This window comes from Rhipicephalus microplus, chromosome 4 (assembly GCF_043290135.1).
Source record: "Rhipicephalus microplus isolate Deutch F79 chromosome 4, USDA_Rmic, whole genome shotgun sequence".
In the NCBI taxonomy this organism is placed as follows: Eukaryota; Metazoa; Arthropoda; class Arachnida; order Ixodida; family Ixodidae; genus Rhipicephalus; species Rhipicephalus microplus.
This window is the reverse complement of record NC_134703.1, coordinates 80,663,454-80,685,256: the sequence shown is the minus strand read 5'-3', so window position 1 is coordinate 80,685,256 and position 21,803 is coordinate 80,663,454. Positions and strand designations below refer to the sequence as shown.

The following is a 21,803-nucleotide window of genomic DNA, read 5'->3' as shown; positions in this document are numbered from 1 at the left end:
TCAATGAATCAATCAAATAACAGTTTATTTGAGTGTCAATTCTGCTCAGTGACGCTTGATGGGTGCATACAAAAAAACCTCATATCAGGCTTGACAGTGTCAGTACCCCCAGGCTTGGTAAACAATCGCACATGCCTGTATAATTCAGAAGAACAAAAAGTACAGATATATAAAACATGCATACGGCAGTTCTCTTCGTCGTAACGTCATAATAAGCTACTGATGCAAAAAAAATGGTGATTACATTGGCCTGCAAGCAGCGATACATGAAAAATGCACAAAGTAAATGTAAAGGGCGAATAAAAAAGGCTCATATACTTCAATCCACATACCAACGTGAATTAGCTAATGAAAATTTTGTATTTTAAATATATTATGAATGAAAAATTTTAAATATACATTACAGCCTACCCATTCCTTCAATAGAAAGAATACTTTGATTTTCCCACAAAGACTCTATTCAGATGGGCACACTTCAATTCTCCAGACACTCAAGTTTCACTCGTACAGCTCACCTGCGAACATTTGTTAGCAAAGGGAGGCATTGGGCTAGTTGGTTTTTTGTTATTAAAAAACTGAGCTACCTATACCATAAAATATGAACATAGAGGGGAGACACGATACCAAGTGGACCCTATAGGCGCAAACTATCATCTGAGTTTGCTGGGGAAAAGAAAAGCTTGGAAGAAAGAAGACGTTCAGGAAAAGGAAAACTCGCTTTTCGATGAAAGTGGGAGTTGGGGCGATTTCGCTTGACTGTCTCCATGTTCTCGTGGGGTAATTATGAATCCGAGGTGTGGCGAAGACTTAAAATTCTTTTCCGACTATGCTAATTTAAACTGCTATATCTGGTTTTTGACAAATTTGTTTTTCGTCGGGGTTAGTAGAACAGAGCTTGAACTGTCGCATGCGTTTTGCTGGTCCGATATGTGAAAGTCTTTCCGGGAAATCGTTTTTTTTTTCTTCCTCAAGCCGATGCTTTTATTTTTAAATCAATAAATGGAGTTGATAGTTTGCACTTGTACTGTCCACTTCGTTTCGTGTCTCCCCTTTAACTTCGTATTTCGCAGTAACTGTAGCGCAGTTTCTTTAATAATTAAGATTTGTTGGATGAGGCACCTGTTGTGCTAAACATTCCACTGTGTGATAGCGCTCGGTAAAAGAAAACGAAGAATGAAGGCGCCCTCGCGCCTCGCGCTAAGCGGTCGCTCACGGGTAGTCCCGGCTGAGCTTTTGAAAAGTAAAGACGTGTTGGTTGGTGTCCTTGTCTTGTCTCCGGGGTGTTTCCACGCCTTCCACAGCCCGACGCCTTACAACTTATACACATTATGCACACAGGCCCTTTCAGACGTCCAGATTCTATTCGTTTCCCCAACCTTCTGCCTTCAATAATGAGAAATTCGCGATCAGTATAATTTTCATTGCCACGGTGAATTATGTATGCTTCTGGAGAACTGGTGCAGTTAACGTCGGTGACTCGATACCAACTCGGCCGCCCCTCCGTTGCTTATTGGTGTGATTGAGCAGTAGAAGGAGCTACTGTGACGCAATCATGTCTCCCTCGAGTTCAGTCTGCGAAAGCGGGAACAACAACGCCATGCCTATCGATATCGACAGCCCTGCTCCTCCTTCTCAAGTCGTTCTTTCAGACGCGATGATCGGTCTCTCACAGAGATCCACCATCGAGCCATGCCTACCTCCTCCAAGCTGTTATCGGGAGGCACTTCAAAAACTGCTCCGTGTCGTCGGCGTCCTGCCGACACGCGGCTTTTCTATCCTCAGAGTGTAAGCATTGACGGAGCAGAGAGAGAGGAGGAAATCTTGAGAGAAAGAGTGAGCAGGAGGGAAAGATGATGGGACGTGAGTCTCAAACTCCAGTAGTGCCCCACCCATGGAAACTTTCTAGCACCTTGAGCCTCGGTGGTGGGAAACGTTTACAGCTGCGAACGTAGCGTAATCTGAAGTTGGATAACGGGCGTCAGATCAGACGAGCAGCGCAGCGCAGTGAATAATCTGTATTGTGGGTATTTAGGGTCCACCACCGAAACGGGCCATTTTAGCAAGGCCATTCTGAACTCATATTTTATACCATCGGCCATAAGTGTGTTGGCTCATAAGTAGATTACCCCGGAAGGTCTTGACAATGAGTTTCAAGGAAGAACGCAGGCCATCTAGTACACCTCAGCACCTCAACTGTCAATTCGAGAAAGGTGAGCATGCGCCCTTTGTTCTCATTCTAAGTTAAAGGCATTTTTAGGACAATAAACTTTTCGCATATATGGCCCTGCAACTTTTCTGGGTGGTCTGGAAAGACGACTCAATTTTTAGAACTGCAGTGCTGACCACAGTTAAGCATTATTTCGCCAGCACTTCCCTGAAATTTGCAACTAAAAGAAGCCTTTTTTTTTGTTCTACCCGGCTAGCTTGTAAAACCGCGGTGCCTATATGACAAACATCAATCAACAAATGCTTTCAGCGTCATAGGTGCAAAGCTAGCTTAATGGTACTGGAGAGACAACGAACACCTGGGGCAGAAAGGCTCAATATGCAAATGTATAAAATGTAAACAAGAAGTATCTTCCCGTCGTCACTTGGCGTCAAGTTATCTTCATCTTAATTTGCATTTTTCTGAAGCATGCACAGGACTGACTTTTATCAGCTTTAAAAGGCTGAAAAGCAAAACATCCCAGCAGTTCAGCTAATGTCTGACTGTGTGGTTGAACGATGGAGACATCTCAATATTTATTTCGTTTAAAACTATATTGTAAATAATGTCTCGTTGCTCACAGCGCATAAAGTTAGCAACACATGCTTTTTTCAAAGAAACAAAAGTGGCGAAGCCTTCTCTTTGTCACATAATACATAACGTTTAACGTTTTCACGGCCACTGAGCTGTGAGGCCTTGTTGAGGAAGCGATTCCCTCTGATATACTTTACTGCTCGAATCCCATTTTTCCTGTCTATACAGGAAAAATTGGATTCGTAATGTATACTACACCATCTGCAAAATTGGATTTAGAACGTATAGATGTAATGCTGTAGCATTATATTTCATATCTCTGCTGTCTAATTCACCTTGTTGCATCCTTTAACTAGCGTGAGACATTTTTCCACACTAACACGCTTTTTGCCGATGTCCGCCAAGACTTCGATGACGTATTTCTGTCCCGAAATGCCGTCAAAATAATGGGCGTGATGAGATGGCAAAGAAAAAAGTTTCATCAATGGAAGTCGATCTTAAAAATCTATCGGTCCCCGTAAACAGATACAGAACACGTTATTCACTGCACCATTGTCCCAAACACTTGACGTTTTACAAACGCGCCTTTTGGTATACACTCTAACCTCGTAAACGTTACAGTGGCCAGTTTATTTTCTCATTGCTATATTCTACCTTTAGGTAATATTTCGGTAGTAGTTGTGTATACGATTGTGGCATTTATGTATATCATTGGAAGTAGCCCTCGCACATCGAACACCCAGGCGAGTGTGCCACTATAGGCGCCTAGGTGAAGTATTACGGTCGCTTCCAGTTTGGTTTTAGTCAACAACTTCCCAATCATTTTCTATGACCTAATGCGTCAGTAGAGTGAATCAAAGTTTGCGATGTATTATAGCCCATCGGGCAAATCAAGCGAAAGCGTGTGCACATTTTAGGAGCGAAGCTCCTTAAGGCGTGGGCTGTGCGTCCCCTGTATGTAGCCACCTCTCGTTCAGTTCTAAGTATTACGCTAGCCACCGCCCGATCTAAAGGGTACAGCCATATCCATCCGTCCATCCGTCCGTCCATCCATCCATCCATCCATCCATCCATCCATCAATCCATCCATCCATCCATCCGTCCGTCCGTCCGTCTGTTCGTCCGTCCGTCCGTCTGTCCGTCCGTCCATCCATCCATCCATCCATCCATCCATCCATCCGTCCATCCGTCCATCCGTCCGTCCGTCCGAAAGATGCAAGACGTTATAAACTAGACGGCGGTACGTGTAGTTGATTATGAAAGATGCGAGGTGTTATAAAATAGGAATGATGCCACATATGGCGCGTGTCATCGTTCGATATAGTGCGGCGACATACGCTAGGGGGAGCGTTGCAATAAAATCGAGTGGGAAAAATGTACGGAGGATTCATGGTTTACCAGGTTTACCTCCGGAGCTTCGCCCACTCATCATCATTCACTTCGTGGATATGGCGGCATTTTTTTAGCACTTACCACGTTTTGCTAAGAAAATATACACATTCTTCATGTGCTTGCAAGAGCATGTCTATTGAACGGGTCATCTGGCGGCACAGGTGCCTAGACAAAAAGGAAGCACGCGAGCTAAGGCCTAACTACGCAAAACCAGGGCACACTACGCAAAACTGCATGTCAAGAGCTGTATTCAAAAAACATTTCTTTATTTAATAGTGGAAATGTAGGCACTATCTTCAGTTTGTAAATAAAAACCCTTTATGTGATAGAGTGGGCTAGCATGCAGCTTTGCGTAGTTTGGCGACAGCTTGCATGCTCCGCTTTACTTTTGGGGCACAAGGACAGCTGCCTGTGGTGTAGCCACCCCTGGCTATATGCCATTGGAAACTTCGGTGGCAGTGGCGTGGCCAATGCCACCGATGTTGGCACGGGCCCGGTTGGGCGTTGCACCCTGGGTCTGTGCCCGACCGGACCGAAATTTTTTTTCGCCATAACAATCAGAGCGAGAAATGAACATCTCCAAAAGAGGTGCCCCCCTCTCCCTCGTGGATAAAAAATCTGCCTGCAACCTTGACAGACGAAATTACACTTGTCTAGAGCGCCCGTCCGACCGCTTTAACTGTCGTTTTTTCTGCATAAATATACAAGTACTCACGCCTTCATAATAGCTAGCATATCCCTAATGTAGGACTTTCCGCTATAATTTAGGCATGAAAGAAAACTTGTTGCTAACGCGAGGTAGCGGCGGCGGACAACAACAGCGCCCCCAGCCACGCGCTCCGCCACTTGATGCGATTCAGTCTGTACACCCGATTTGGCCCATCCCATTCTCATGGGGTGCATTACGTCACTATCTGTGTCACCATCATTTTGTCGAAGAGATGTCCCATTACTGAGATAATAAAACGTGACGCAAACGTCATTCCTTCCGTGAATGCATTTCATCAACCAGACGTCTGGCTTTATGATATGCCTCGTTTGGCACCTCATCTTTCACGCTGGAGAAACACTCTTGAAAGCTGGTGGATGTGCTTTATGAATTCGTGATTGCGCCTTCTCTGGTTCTTTTTCATTATTATTCGTTGGCTTTTTATTACCACGTTAAAACGACTGTCGGCCCTTCTGCTATCTGGCGAGTCACACTGAAAATACACCACAGATTGGGACGAGACCGGATAGATTTGCTTCGCCGCCTTGTCTACTGCATTCTTGATTTCCGCAAGCATGCACGTGAATAATATCCGTCATATCAGACACTGAAGACGTCAGTAACATTTCTACACCTACGGCCCTCTTAAACAGCACAATTTTTTTTAGTCTTTCATCGATGCAGTGATTCCCTACCTGCGTATGATATAGCATGTCATATGCTTATGTTTGCCGAGTACGTGCTTGTGAGCAGCGCAGTAGCATGTGCGCTAATGCTCCAGGTCAAGGCTTTTTTTTTTCACTTTCCTTGCAATCCGCAATAAAATACCCTAGACACATTATGCAGAAAACGATTGTATTCAGTGGTGGTTTACACTGCAGCTCTGCGGTTATATTTAGCCGTTAATTTTCAAAATTAAAAGTAGGTGACTATGCATGAATAGGGAACTAGTAAAGCATAGAATGAAACATTGCCTGAGTACGAACATAGACAAGCGCGAATAGTATCCGCCCGATTCGATTCCCCTCCAACATGGCTTTGATTTTTCGTGTTGGCTCAAGTTCCCTAGGACAGCACATATGTTATCTTCACAGTTGCTCGAAATCGTTCCTTAATACCCCCGGTCGGTTGAAGATGGGTAATCGTTGTGAATTCACCCGCGCCTCCCGTTGTCAGATATTACGTATACCTCGCAAACGCCATGGTACGTCAGGGAGTAGACTTCGACCAGTTCTCACTATCTTGCATGGGTAATCGTGCGAGTGATCTTAGCGTACTGGGCGCCTCACCGCGATAATTATCATATCACACTGTGTCGCCCTGAATACGCGTATTGTGTGCAAATGTGCTCTTCATTGCAATGCCAGCGCTTAATATTAACAAAGCCACCAATCTTTGCCTCGATCCCCCTATATATATTGGTCTACTACAATTTTGCTTGTTTGTTGTTTTGTTTACTAGTACTGTTACCCGTTGAATTGTCTTTATAGGAATCAATAAAAAACCAAACACATTTCTATGAGAAATGCACGCAACATAAACACAAACTTTATTTCAAGAAGGGCACTGCTTCCTTCGTACATATGCAAAGAACACTAAAATGAGAACAGGAAGCAAAAAACACTAACGCACTCGTCGTGACCACTGCGTGACTTTATTGACTTAATCATTGAACGGCTTTGAAACATTTTAAAGTTGGTCATTTGAAGCAGGATTAGCAAACTGCCGTAAATGTTTTAGCCTCCAAGAAGGTCGAAAAGCTGGTCACGTTCCTTGCCGGTTGCCGTAAATGGACGTCTCATATTTTAGGAATAAGTATATCTTGCCGAAATCCAGGCTTGAAGCACAGCTCAAGTCGCTGCAACATAATAGGATGACGTGCCTAGCCAAAGTGGGGCTCGTGAGCCTGTGGCGAAGTAGTTCCCTGGATAGAGGTAAAATATCTGAGCGAAAGTTATGATTGTATAATCAGCTGGCAGGGGACCACATATGCGCGCAGACATTTATCGCTTCGTGGAACCGCAGCATGACGGGGCCTCAAACGTATGTCTAAACACAAGGCAGCGTGATGCTTTAGTAGTGATTGATTGATTGATTTCTGGGGTTTAACGTCCCAAAACCACCGTATGATTATGAGAGAGGCCCTAGTGGAGGGCTCCATAAATTTCGACCACCTGGGGTTCTTAAACGTGCACCCAAGTCTGAGCACACGGGCATACAGCAGTTTCGCCTCCATCGAAAATGCAGCCGCCGCAGCCGAGATTCTTTAGTAGTGAGACTCGGATGAAACAGACACAGCAAACAAGAAATTCGGAGAAAGCATTCTAGAAGTTGCACGGCGGGCTTGTTGGTTACCCATAGAATCCGAAGTATAGCGCATCCAGGACGGGACAGAGAAGAAGACCCAGAACACATACGCAGCACTGTGTATGTGTTATGTGCCTTCTTCGTTTCTGTCCCGTTCTGGATATACCTCAGATTCTAGAAGTGCTTGCCTTGTAGGGCCAACGGAGCTTTCTATACCGTATATATTTTGTGATGGTCTTATTTCGATACTTCATGTAGTTTTTCTGCGTAGTTATGTAGGAATCACATTTAGTTATCACACGTATAGGTAAGTATTCATTCTTCCTTTTTATATTGAGAGAGAGCTGCCTTGGTGCCAAATAAAACTGCTGCGTCATATACGACTCGTATTGAAGTGCTTTTGATAAGACTAGTGCCGATATTTGCATGTCTTTTTTTTTTTCGGGCGGCTTGCTGGTATCCCATAATAGAAGTCTATAGGCTGTAGCCTCAATCATCATTCTTCTTTACAAACTCATATAGCCCGTTCGCGTCTTGCGGCTTTACGTTATTTCTTCGGAGAGCCGAAATCCGGCTATGCTTCATTAGATGCAGTGTGATTTAAGGGGCGTTCACACTTGGCATTGAAGGGAACGAAAGCAGCAAAGCACACCGGAAATTCAGTCGCTTCGCCGCCTTGGCAGCCGGGAAATCACGCCGCGAGTTCGACGCAGAAAAATCAGTCTAAGTTCATTTGTTTTTTTTTTTCATCTGCGATAGATGATCGCCTTTCCGCCTCACTGCTTTGGCAGCACTTGTTCAAACCCCGTGATGTAAACAATCGGCCGCAAACTCAACATGGTGGCAAATGCGTCGGAGGTCACTCGCACGCTTCGCATACTCGCAATTGCAAGCTACCCGGGCCAAAGCTCACGGCCTCGACAAGGACGCGTACATCGAGAGCCTAGTTTGGATTACGATCGCCCAGAATACGGGAAGAAGGTTCCGCAATAGTGAGTTGGCATGCCCCTACCGGTCTCGCTTTCGCACAGCCGGCTGAATCCACCGCCGCCGTTGCCGGTGTTTCCACTCGTGTCGTTTTGGCCGGCATATCTCCCGAAGTAACGTTTGAAAAGATGCAGGCTGTTTCTATTTAGTGCTTTGCATGCATAACTAGAATACGGTACGACATTTCTTGCTCAGGAAACGTGCAAAGTGGAATGAGTGGAATGAATTCTCCAAGTTCCCAAGTCGGCGGTAGGATGTGCTTACACTGGTCAGCACTGTCAAGGTCAACGTGCGAGCGCGTAACCGATGGCACTGTCGGAGCCGCGTAACAGCCGCCAATGAAAGCATTGCACTTTCTGTGCATGCGCACGGCGATGCACTCTTTCCATCGCACGCACCACGTCATGGATACGCTTGTCCGTGGTCTTCTAGCCGCATATTTGTCTGCTAATGTGAGGCATCCTGCATTCTAAGTTATTTTGTTCTTTGCAGTTTTATTCCTTAAATAGTTGAAATGAATCTATATTCACCTTTATATGCAGGATGCGCCAGCTTAGCCGACCTAGCAGACGACGAACAAGCGTATCCATGACGTAGTGCGCGTTGTGGTAAGAGAGTTCCACAGAGCACATTTGGCGCATGTTGGATGTTTCTTATTATGGGTGTTACGTGGCGCTGACACCGCTGTTGAACATGTGCGCATGTGTTCGCCCTAACATGTTCACGGCTTCACGAAAAAAACAACGAATGTAAACGTTTTTTGTTTTTTTTTTTTTCGCGTGCGGACGTGGTTTTCCCGCCGCTCTGGAGTTTTCGTTTTCGCTTCGCTTCTCAAGTGTGAATTAAACATTAGCGAGAAGTAGCGTCACATTGTGAGATATAAAGAAACCTAGCGTACTTTGACATGGCGTGGTGTTTTAAAACCACACGAGATCTCGAGAGACCATGTGTACAGGTAACTAATGAATTAAACTCATTATAACACATAAAAAACGGCTGCATGCTGGCAGCAGTAGCTCCTTCTACGAGTGGAGCATTACCGTGTCCTACCATTCGTTGCAGTAACAACATCCTCGTTTACCTAAACACAAGACTGAAAACGAGAAACCTCCACGTTTCGATGCCACGTCTTATATTTGCAGTATTCTAAATGATGCAGTATTCAAAAACACATTTACTACGGGCCTTTCGTCATCTGTGATGATCGACATCGAATTAGTACCAACGCTTATAAATGTTAATCGCAAGAATACGAATTAACCACATCCAGGCTGATCACCGGTAGCTGAACCAATTCGGGAGGAGTATCATTTGCAATTTATTGCCTCAAAATTTAAAAAAGAAAGATGGGTGGAAGTTAGTAACATCATTCACGGATGGTCTAGGAGACAGGCAGGCAGGCAAAAAACTTTATTTGATCCGGAGAGGACGCTCAATTCCCCCTTCGAGGGCGACATCTGTGGGCCGCACCCACAACGGGATGGGTAGATGCATCTACTCAGCTTTGTCATGGGCTCTATGGATAGCCCGTAGCTGGCCTTCCTCCTCGTTGCTTGTGGGAAGGAAGAGACAGCCCTCCTCCGTTGAGGGAGACCGGGGCTCTCGCGCAAGGCAGGACATTGCCACAGCATGTGTTGCAAAGTGCAACGCGGGTTACCACATGTAGCGAGGGCAGCCTGGCTCTATACCGTCCATCTATTTAGAACATTTAAGGGGATAAGCGTATGCTTCAGTTTGTTGTTGACATAACGTGACAGACAGAGCTCTGTTTAGAGTTAGATGCGAGAGGGGGAACCTCTGCTGATCCAATTGATAATTCTTGCAAATTTCGTGAAAAGTTAGGAGCGGATCTCGATAATACCAAAGCGTGTCCTCAGCCTCCGAGTGGTTCTTCCAGGCGTGAAATGTTAGACCTCACGCCCGGGAGTGTGCCAGCTCGTTGGAATTAAGGATAGTTCCATGTACGTGTCGGTCAGCGCGTGCCGGTAACGAGATAATGAGCTTTTTGTCTGTAAAACTGCCAGCAGAGAGAACACGAGCAGCTTCCTGGCATGCTGAACCCGTAATAAAGGCTTGGGTGGTTGATCGCGAGTCTGTGTAGATAGCTGTGCGCTTGGTGGTAGCGACAGCTAGTGCTACCATGACCTGTTCAGTAGCCCCGCCGCGGTGATCTAGTGGCTAAGGTACTCGGCTGCTCACCCGCAGGTCGTGGGTTCAATTCCCGGCTGCGGCGGCTGCATTTCCGATGGAGGCGGAAATGTTGTAGGCCCGTGTACTCAGATTTGGGGGCACGTTAAAAAACCCCAGGTGACCGAAATTTCCGGATCCTTTCACTACGGCGTCTCTCATAATGATGCCCCGCCGTGGTAGTCTAGTGGCTAAGGTACTCGGCTGCTGACCCGCAGGTCGCGGGTTTGAATCTCAGCTGCGGCGGCTGCATTTCCGATGGAGGCGGAAATGTTGTAGGCCCGTGTGCTCAGATTTGGGTGCACGTTAAAGAACCCCAGGTGGTCGAAATTTCCGGAGCCCTCCACTACGGCGTCTCTCATAATCAACTGTTGGTTTTGGGACGTTAAACCCCACATATCAATCAATCAATCTCTCATAATAATATGGTGATTTTAGGACGTTAAACCCCACAGATCGATCAATCAATCAATCATCACGAGCTGTTCAGCGTTATCGGTGTTCGCGTGTAACAAAGTCAGTGACGTCATATGGTCGCCTTCAAGTGTGTTTACAATCGACGCAAAGTGATCCGAGTAACCGTACTGCGCTGCATCTACGAATGCCACGTGATCCTTCATAGCAGTGGCAGTACTGAGTAGGGCTCGCGCCTGTGCCTGCCTTCTCCCAAAATTTTGTGTAGGAGAGTATGATGCTTCGTCTCTTGTTTCCAAAACTTGACCTCACGAAAAACCTCTGTAACTAAGCCGGAATAACTCGCTGTCGTGGTGTCTATGACCTCTTTCGAGCATCATATACTTCACCAGGAAATTCCAGAAACCTATCGGCTGTTCGATAAGACATGGAACCAGTGTGTCGCTGCTTTATCTTATTTGGGTTTCTTGCGTCTCAAGGCATCCGATGTTTGCTGCGCACGAGATAACACGTAATGGCGGGCACGTACGTGCTATCGGCCATGCTCTTTGATTCCGTCGCTACTTGAGAACGTTGTCCTTTATTGACGGCAGATACGTGACTCGAGCACGTGCACAAGTGCTTCGCATATGACCGGAATGCTGTGGGTAGACAGCGTGCTTCGCCGGATGCATACACACTACCTGATACATGGACAACATCCGCTCATAACCCTTCAACCCGAGTTCATGTACTTTGCAGTTTTTTTTCTGACATAACGAACGATGGTGCGTTAAGAATTCTTAAATCCAGTAAAGTAGGTGATTTGGACTTTACTATTACCAAGTGCAACTTGCTGTTGTGATGTTTGTTTATGCAGTCGAGCTTTTTTTTTAATCAATGTTTTGACGGGCAGACTGAACGAAAACTATCATCATGATCGATCTCAAAGTTCTAGCGCGTCGCATGGTTGGTGCTCTCTCTCTCTCTCTTTCTTCACTTTTAAAGACGATAGTCTTTCTTGGGAACCTTCGACGGAAAAATTTTGGTCTGTCTGTCTGTCTGTCTGTCTGTCTGTCTGTCTGTCTGTCTGTCTGTCTGTCTGTCTGTCTGTACATTTGTCTGTTTGTCCACCATTAACGATACTCCAAATGGCCGACCCCATCCGCAGCGCCCACCAATATTGCTCAAGGTTCCGCGTTCATAGTTGTACGATCGTCAATTAAAAAGCAATTATTGTGCATGTCTGAGGCACTATAACAACACGTCAATATCTGTATCTGTGTCTTTTTACTGGAAAAAGCATACATAAGTAATTCTAAATACCATAGCGTTTATGACACAGCGCTGACAATGTCATACTTGCACGAAAAGGCAAGTATTTCCAACGCTTTGCTAAGACGACATGGTGGTGGCACTTACCCGTCGCCTTGTGTTCTACACCTTATCGCCTCCGAGACAGGTGCGCACGCCGCCGCGCTTCGTTTTCCAAGATAACTGCCAGATAGCGCTCATGTCTCACGTGTGACGTGACTTGATGTGCTCGTTCGCCTCCGCTGCATGCTCGAGGCACTCAAACGCAGCGCCTCCAGGTTCATCTATTTTCTTGCGCAGAACATCAAATAAACGTTTTGTTCACTCTCTCCAGGCGCAAAACTATCTCGAAAGTGCGGCAGTTTGAGCTAGTTAATATGGCATGACGATAGTTATAGCCCAAGAACAGAACGACGACAAAAAGACAAGAAGGATACGAGCGCTCATCTCCTTCTTGTCTCTTTGTCGTCGTTCGGTTCTCGCGCTATAACTATCAAGGCAAGACTATTGTCTTTATATTACATTTGCAGTGTAACATGATGATACGGGGCCAATTTTTTCATCTTAGGACTTCGTTAATTGGGTTTAGCCAAGGTTCATCGTTAATTTACACCTTACTGGTGGTAGTATACTAAGGTAATGATTATTGAAATCTTACTAATTATGGTCATGCCAAGTATTACACTGCTAATATTTTGTTAATTGAGACCTTATTGTTAAATACTTCAAAATGCAAGATAATTGAGAACATTATAACTAATCATTCATTCGACGTAGCCATGACAACGCTTCGCCTAGCAGTATAGTTCGAGGCACCACATAGACATTTCTTGCAATGCCTAGTCAAACCTAGCAACAAACTTACTCGAGTTTGTAGAAACCAACAGATTAAAAGTCAGCCACATACCCCTGTTAGCATTGCCTTGCAACACTTGCACAAGCTTCCCACATATTTTTTTTTTACTTGCTTAACGATCCTCCTTATTCTCTTATTAGTTCTATTAAGGGTGGTCTAATTCTTCTTCATATGTTGTGGTTTAACGTCCCAAAACCACAATATGAATATGAGAGACACCGTAGTGGAGGGCTCTGAAAATATTAACCACCTGGGGTTCCTTAACGTATCCCTAAATCTGACTAAAAGAGCCTCAAGCGTTTGCGCATCCATCATTGCATCTTCAAACACATCTGTCTTGCGTGGTCCAGAACCTCACTTTATGCATCCATAAAGTTTTCAATGTCGCGAAACCAAAAATTGTATACCAATACTAATTAATTACGTATTTTCTTCACTTATTACCTTCGGTTCAAAGTTGTTCGTAACCACTGTGACCTTCGTTGTAGCTTTCCAAAGATAAAGGTGCCGATTTGTTGTTTTCAAATGTTGGACAACTGTGCCAACCTTTTGTGCCCACGCCGATAACCAGACCATTGTTTTCTGCATGTTATCACTCCCTATTTTTCTATCGGGAGAACATTTTCTAAACTTTGCAACAATGTCCTAGACATCTGCGCATGATTATCTTACGTTATGTATCCTTCATCTCCAGCAATCAGACGTCTCCTGAAAAATGCCCTTAGTGTAGGCAGAGCTGAACGATGTTTCTTTCGGTATACATCGACAAACAGGAAACTAGATACTTGCGTACAGTTGCCTGCTGTTTTAACAAAAAAAAAACGTTTAAAGAATTGAAAAAAAAACAAAAGATGTACTGAGACACGCGTCATTGTGTTACGTTCAAAATTAAGTGTATAATATATGCAAAGACAAGTGTGCACATTGCCCATTTGAAATTTAGCAACTAGTTTTCAACATTAAAGTGGAATGCTGGGCCAGTTGGTACAACATAATGTGGAAATATATGAGCGCAGAAGGTAGAAGGAAAAGCACTTGACCAGAAAAACGTTCAACATAATGTGGAAATATATGAGCGCACAAGGTAGAAGGAAAAGCACGTGACAGGAAAGACGCTTGACAGGAAGCAGGGAGCGTCTTTCCTGTCAAGTGCCTTTCTCTCAACCTTGTGCGCTCATATATTTCCACATTGTTTTTCAACAGACTCACCATCACGTTGCCCACATGTGGAGCATATTCCTAGCAATGAAATGCCAGACATTCGTTCAATAAAAAACAAGTAAAAAAACAAAGCATTTTTCATGCTATGTCCTCTCTATGTAAATGTTCATTTCATTAATTCCAACTTTGTTTAATATTGTTTGGTATGCGCCATAATATGCGTTAGCTGTAGACAGAGCAAGTCAGAACAAGCACCCTCGCATATCTACAGTCAATAATGTCATAGCAAAATAATTAACGTTTTTTTTTCTGCCATGTAATTAGAATAGATTGGTGGTACTCTTGCAGGCAAGTTAATTAAAGCATCTTTGAGCTAGTCGTGAATAAGAAATAGTACTGCGCGACCATGAAATCTGTCAGCGACTCTATATATAGCAGGATACGCAGACAATTGTCTTCATTCGACCACACTTTGTTGCGGAAGAATATCGTTTTCACCTTCGGGTCGTCCTAAATGAAGGCATAAAGGAGGTTTGCGCGTGCCATGATTTATAACCACTAAAGGCTTCTCATTCTGATTTTAACAGCACCTGATTTAGATTTCTGAGGTGTCTAGACGCTGAATTAGTTTTTGTTAATACTTCACAAGTACTACAGTTTTACAATGTGGGTGGCTACATCGTACGTGAACCATGTACTGACACTGTCAACCCACTTCATACTTGTCACTCGGACATATTACGTGCCTGTCGTGGCGCGCACGTCGGGAGGAATTCTATAAGGCAACCAAATACAGCCTTCGCGGGCCGTAACTGAGAACGTTCAAACGGATGCGGGGATCATTTAGCAGCTCTTTTGGGTATGCCGCCGCAAGAGAGAGAGAGCTGCGATAAGCAAGCGTGAGCCAGGCGGTTACGGCGGGGCGACGATCGGGGATGGCGTGAAACCAGCGCGAACGGGTTTAAACCAGAGTAAGCTGACGCACCGCTTGGCGACGCGCCGACATCCTGACGCTCTATAGCGAATACAATGCGGGCGAGCGCAGTCACTGTTGGGTATACGAGAGAACTTCGTTTGTGCGGCACTCCGTCTTCGGTCTGGCCTCGCCTGTAGCTCTCTCCCACGCACTGCAGCGTCGCCTGATCACCCGACTTCAGCCGTGAATCGCAACACGCGACGAGTTCAGCGCATGTCGCGCTCATCACGCCTCGCTCAATAATCTTATCGTGACAACCGGCTTTACGTCGCGGGAGAAGCATGCTGGTGGTGAATCACGTTGCGTTTGTTATGCATGCGCGTGTTCCGAGAATCAAGAAATCAAAATGAGAACTGGCCTCGATGCGAACGAATTGATCATTTTTGCCCGTGGTGATACACTCCTTTTACGCGTGTCTGACAGTTCTCGCCGATGAAGCCTTTTGTTGCTTGCATGGAATGCTTCGGCAAACCGGGCGGAGTGACAGATTGTGACTGTTCAGCGGCAATGTAGCGGTCGTTGCCATTGTCATGGCTTCATATATAGTGTCGTCGTTACAGTCTCTTCATCTCTTTACCTTTTTTCGCACACCATTTACACTTCCCAAAGGCAGAAAATACGGGGTAGCGAACGGGAGACTCCCCTGTATTCATCTTTCTCTCTGATTGATATGTGGGGTTTAACGTCCCAAAACCACCATATGATTATGAGAGACGCCGTAGTGGAGGGCTCCGGAAATTTCGACCACCTGGGGTTCTTTAACGTGCACCCGAATCTGAGTACACGGGCCTACAACATTTCCGCCTCCATCGGAAATGCAGCCGCCGCCGCCGGGATTTGAACCCGCGACGTGCGGGTCAGCAGCCGAGTACCTTAGCCACTAGACCACCGCGGCGGGGCTTCATCTTTCTCTCTAAGGAATGCGCAAAACCTGCTCTCGGCAAGTAAGACTTCAAACAACGAAGCTCGCGCCTGCATTTTCCATCATTCTTCGTACGCAGTGTTATAAAAAATATTTGCGTCGTACATTTTTTCTTCCCGACCAAATGCAGTGAGAAAAACAGGATGCGTCAGTAGGGAAACAATTCTTTCGAATTCCTGGAGCAGTGCTGAAGTGAACACTGGCGATATTTCACTACATTACTCATAGGCTTCTTTTCAGCGCGTTGGCATTAGATACGAGAAGGAATGCGTCTGTTTCTTATGCAGAGAGGTAAGAACTGAATGCAAATCTTCTATTGTTAGACTACTCATGCCTGCTTAAAGTGTGGCGGAATAAGTGTACCAGACGTGCGAGAACTATGGAGCAGTGGCAAGAACACTTTTGCATTCCGTTTGAATCGGTTTGGACAGTGTAGGATCCAGCCACTCCAATCAAGAAGGGGGGGGGGGGGGTCACCAAATGTAACACCGAAGAGGTAGGTGTGATCATGATTTTTTTTTCTTTTCACGAGCAGAAAGACACCTTCATAGCATAAATACTGTTAACGTGTGTTCACAGTTCTTTCACTACAATGTCCTAATTGGTGATAAGAGGTGGAATGCAAGTGCTGAATTGGGGGGGGGCGGGTTACAGGGGTTTTGGGAGGAGAGGGGTGATTGCCTCTACTGCCCCCCCACTCCCTATGGATCCGTCAATAAGCTAAAATCACTTTTTTACGCAAGCTATTGTATTCATCATTAGGGATTTGCTTTAATAGAGGTACATTGGCTGGCGTGAGCGTATCTTTCCAGGATACGGGGACTAATCCCAGAGAACGCAATTAAGCCGTGTTTCCCAGACATCGGACATTTATTTGTGGTTAATTACATAATTTTCCAGCCTGTCATCTTCAGCTATGAGCGATTTTAAAACGGCTGCTTCGTGCACATTTCGCCATCGACTAGGATAGCTTGCGTACGTGTTTCAACTCTTCGTGCGTGTTTGCGCGCACTACATGATGCAATAAACGGAAAGAGGCGAGGAATTTTTCATCGTGGAATCTGCCTATACTTTGTGACAACGCCATAGTTAGGTTGTTGGGTGTTGCTAAGGCAACTGCAAGGGACTGTGGCATCGAGGAGATCGATCAACCACGCTGTAAGCCCAAAATTCACACACCGAGACAATTACCTCTTCTTAATAAAATAATAATAATAATAATAATAATAATAATGTTATTATTAGTAGTAGTATTTGGATTCATACCCACTATAAGCAGTCAAGTCACATAACCACTACACAAACATGGCTGGTATGCAACATTTTGAGGAAATTTTATTGTTGTTGTTGTTGTTGTTGTTGTTGTTGTTGTTGTTGTTGTTGTTGTTGTTGTTGTTGTTGTTGTTGTTGTTGTTGTTGTTGTTGTTGTTGTTGTTGTTGTTGTTGTTGTTGTTGTTGTTGTTGTTGTTGTTGTTGTTGTTGTTGTTGTTGTTGTTGTTGTTGTACGTCCTAAAACCACGAAGTGATTAAGAGGGATACCGCAGTGGAGCGCTCCGGATAATTCGGCTCATCTGGTGTTCTCTTACGCGTATACCTAAATCTTAGGATGCGGTCCTCACGCATATTGAATGCATCTAAAATGCAGCTGTGACGGCTTGGATTCAAAGCCACGATGAGCAGTCGAGCCACATAACCACTACACAAACGTGGCTGGTATGTAACGTTTTGAGAAAAAATGATTTTTAAAATGACAAATTGGTGGTCTTGCTGCAATAAAGTTAAAAAGAAATCTCCTCTCTTTGGCATTAATGGTCTGGAGCTAGGCATCAGGTGCTCAGCGAAAATGTAATTCTGAATGGTTTTCGGTTATTTGCTTCTTGACTCGCCATGGCTTTCTTGGGATCAATAGACTGCTTTGAAAACTTCGCCGCTATCACGTCAATCGCCAACGTTATCCAACCCGTGTGTATTCCGACCACCGCAACCCCAAAATTTCAAACACACTGTGGCGACGACAGAACTTTTGATAAGCCCTATAATATATATAGTATGTACATAGTGCCTCTGATTAGTCTTTTTTTCTTCTTTTGTTCCTAATTTTTTGTTTGTGGGTTAACTACTGCCATGACGTTGCGATAGCCGGCTCTAACATAGCCTATACCTTTTCATATTCTACATAATATAATTATAATAATCATTTGATAAATCATTGTCGTGCAAAGTGACGAAGAACTACGAATGTTTCTGTAAGTTTAGCTATTACATCAGAGTTCACTATAGCGCTTCTGAAACTAACGCAAACTCGTTTCGCTCAACAATTTCTCGTTCTCAACCTTTAATTGGGACTTGTTGATTTACATTGTCTATACGTGTGTAGCGAGAGAGACTTAAGGCGACGCGTAGGGTGCCGACTTGGCCGTTCCGATCTCGCCACTTTATTCTGAACTGTCGAAGCGGGGCGGCGGCGTCTGCGGCGTCTGTACCGCCTGTCGTGTGAGCGCGTTCCGACTATTGCACGGCCCTCAAGCTGTCAGCATAAGCTGCGCAAGAGGCGCGGTTCTGCGGCTAGAAAAATGTAGATGACCATGAAAGGCGATAAAGAGGATGCTACACTTTCAACCAAGAAAACTGCAAGCAACCGAACACCCAGTCGCTACTTCTCAAAGAGATAAATTAAGATACGGCAACCAGCCGGCGGGTGCCGGGCTCCAAAGATGCTAACCGTAGTTAACTTATCACAGGCACCTTCTAAAACTCTGCACTTCGTTATTACGCGAGTGAAGTTATCCGGTCGTTATTTGATACGGAAGTCAAGGCAGTTCATATCCTTCTTGACCTTGGAGGCTGCTACCCTACCACGAAGACGGTCACCGCAAAAAACTGTGCGTCCCACATTGGCCTAAATGGCTGACTGCCATGTCGTTCCATCTGTTTCTTTCTTCTCTTCCTCGACGGTGCTTCAGTGAATTCCTCAGGCTGAATTCACAAACCTTCAATACCGCAGAAGTGTTTATTCACAAATGAAACTGTGAAAAACAAATGATAATCCACAAAAGGCAAATCAGCTGATACAAAGCTCATCATACTGTGCCAGCAGGAGAACGCAGGATTATGAGAGGTGAGTGAATATGGCAAGCATTCAGTTCTTAGTATTCTTTGTCCTGCACTTTTGATCTGCACTCAAATTTGTAAATAACTATGCAAGAGTTAGCTCACATAGTTATCCTTTTACTATATAAACCATATCCTTTACATTAAAAAACTGGAATAATAGCTTAAAATTGCAAAACGACGCAATGTGCTAACTACGCAGGTCCGATGCAGCTCTTCTGAGCACTAGCTCAGTATGCGTTGTTTGTGGTGATTTTGCCGGATAGGCGTATCCACGTATGTATCAAGTCTTCACTGTGGGCTGGTAGGCCGGTGCCTAATCAGTCGTTGACCTATTTTAAATGCGAAGCATTTCTGAGCAGCAAACTACGGCGACTTTGAACGTATCTATCTATCTATCTATCTATCTATCTATCTATCTATCTATCTATCTATCTATCTATCTATCTATCCGCCTACGACTTTATCCTCCACTGGCCGTTTCAATAATGGCATCGATACCAAACTTGGTGTGGCATAACTGGACTGTATGAAAAACATAATTGACTAGTCATAACATGAAAATCATGAGACGTATGTCATGAGTGTCATGATTTACATTTCATGGTCCTGCAAACCTTGCGGTAATTTGGTTCACATGGCATGTTGCAATACTGGTATTGTATTACATTATTGCATGGCAAACACAAGCGACAGACCCTAACATGAAATTCATGACATGCGTGTCACGTAACAACATGACTACATGCCACGCTCATGATGCACTTGCGGCCGTTTCGCTAGTGTCACGTATACCAAAATTGGTATCACAGTACGAAAATAGATGACGAAGGTATGTCACTGGTGCAAACATGATAATCATGAAATGCGTGCCATGTAACAACATGACTACATGCGATGCTCATGATGCGCTCGCGGCCGTTTCGCCTACTTCCCATGTACCAAACTCGGTATTACGCGACGCGAATGGGCGACATACCTAAATGACACATCCAAGCATAATAATCCTGATGTAATGTAACAACATGACTACAGGGCACACTGATGATGCGCTCGCGGCCGTTTCGCTAGCGTCATATATGCCAAATTTGGTATTACGTGACGCCAATGGATGACCAACGCACGTGACTGGTCAAACATGATAATCATGAGATGCGTGTCATGTGATAACATGACTACATGCCACAGTCAAGGCGCCAATACATTTCGACGTGACGCAGTGCGCGTGCACACCGGCGTTGCGACGCCAGGCGCCGGTCCTGCCATATACTCGCAGGTGCGCGCCACGCGGCGTTGCTTTCACGCATGCGCGTCTCAGCGCATCCGGCGTCCCTCCGTCACGAAAAAAGGGAGACGTAGTGTTGTCTGGGTAACGCATTGGTGCGAAATGCAGTTTGTCATATTTCGCGCCAGTTGCCTTCGGGCCGCGCCGACGGACGCTGGTCGCGCCTGGTGTCAGACTATATATAGAGTGCTCGCGTTCTGCTAACGCAGCGTGGCTGTGCCCAGCATGCGCGCGCGTCAATGCTAAATTAATGTATATTGGGCCGTTCATGATGCGCTCGTGGCCGTTTTTCTTGCCCACATATACCAAATTTGGTGTTACGAAACGTAAATGGATGACGAAATATATGACTGGTGCAAACATGATAATCCTGACACACGTGTCATGTAAGAACATGACAACATACCACGCTCATAGCGTAATCGCGACCGTTTTGCTAGCTCCACATATACTAAATTTGGTGTTACGAGACGTCAATGCATGACGAAATATGTGACTGGTGCAAACAGGATTATCCTGACACGGAAGTCATGTACGGCATCGTTTACCGTTGTGCTGATCTTGAAGTGACATATAAACATTTCTCATTCGTGCTTCGCATATCATCAATTCCCACTGTACGTGGGATCTCCCAATTTTTTGTTCATAGAGAGAGAGTACCTCAGAATTCCATTGATAAGTGCCTGATAAACAGAAATGCCTTTTGTGGGACGTGTGGAAGAGGGCGACTTGTGGAAGAGGGCGACGAAGTGTGTGGAAGAGGGCGACGAAGAGGGCGACTGCCCTGCCGGGATATGCTTCAACATGTACTAAGTAATGGCAAACTAGTTCTACGCTCTCGGGCTTCCCTCAAAGCCCAAGCTGGGCCCGTCCCGCAACCCAAGGCCGAGGGACTGGGCTCTCGCCGGGTAAGCAGTCGCCGACTCTGACAGTGGAAGGACTCCGGCTATAGGAGCGTCGGCCTATAATACTTCCATCATTACTTTTGTCAAACCTAAAATACTTTGGTGCATGCGGAATCGTAAATTTAATAAGCTGGATCCTCGTCACAATTTCAAGTGATTGGCGTCGGTCAGCTTGTGGGAAACCTGTGAAGCAGCACACGTGGTCATTCCTATCAATGGGGTTACATTGCCAACGGTCCTCCACATCTACTAGATGCCCGTCTGTTTGCGTCTTCGTGACATCGAAAAGCTGTAGACAACCTTCGTCCCAAGTATACAAGACATCGGACTATTTGAGCTAATGATGACTACGTGTGAACCAATAAGTTGTGAAATATTCATCTACAAACTTAGTTGTGCTTTCGGACATAATAAATGCCACTAATATTTCCTACTTATTTGACCTATCTGTGCGCACAGGTGAGTTAAAAAGTTGTATAGTTCATCATATATTTACTTTAACTTATCTTAACATATCTTAGTTCTTAGGGCGAGCTGTGTTTAGCTTTCCACCTTCTG

General features: G+C 45.1%; 2 protein-coding genes across 3 annotated transcripts in view; one reads left to right on the top strand and one right to left on the bottom strand.

Annotated features, from left to right (window-relative positions):
• The window catches only part of LOC119172129 (uncharacterized), a 108,763-nt gene that overhangs the window by 73,987 nt on the left and 12,973 nt on the right, over positions 1 to 21,803 (bottom strand). The gene's annotated exons all lie outside the window — the stretch shown is intronic.
• The window catches only part of LOC119172127 (facilitated trehalose transporter Tret1), a 50,560-nt gene continuing 30,584 nt past the window's right edge, over positions 1,828 to 21,803 (top strand). Inside the window, exon 1 of one of the 2 annotated variants that reach the window (XM_037423133.2) lies at positions 1,828 to 2,210. In XM_037423133.2, the coding sequence (XP_037279030.1) occupies positions 2,144 to 2,210 (67 nt within the window). In that variant the 5' untranslated portion in view covers positions 1,828 to 2,143. Of the gene's footprint in view, positions 2,211 to 18,877; positions 19,063 to 21,803 lie in introns of those variants that run through there. The other variant, XM_075893076.1, reaches the window with a different exon arrangement.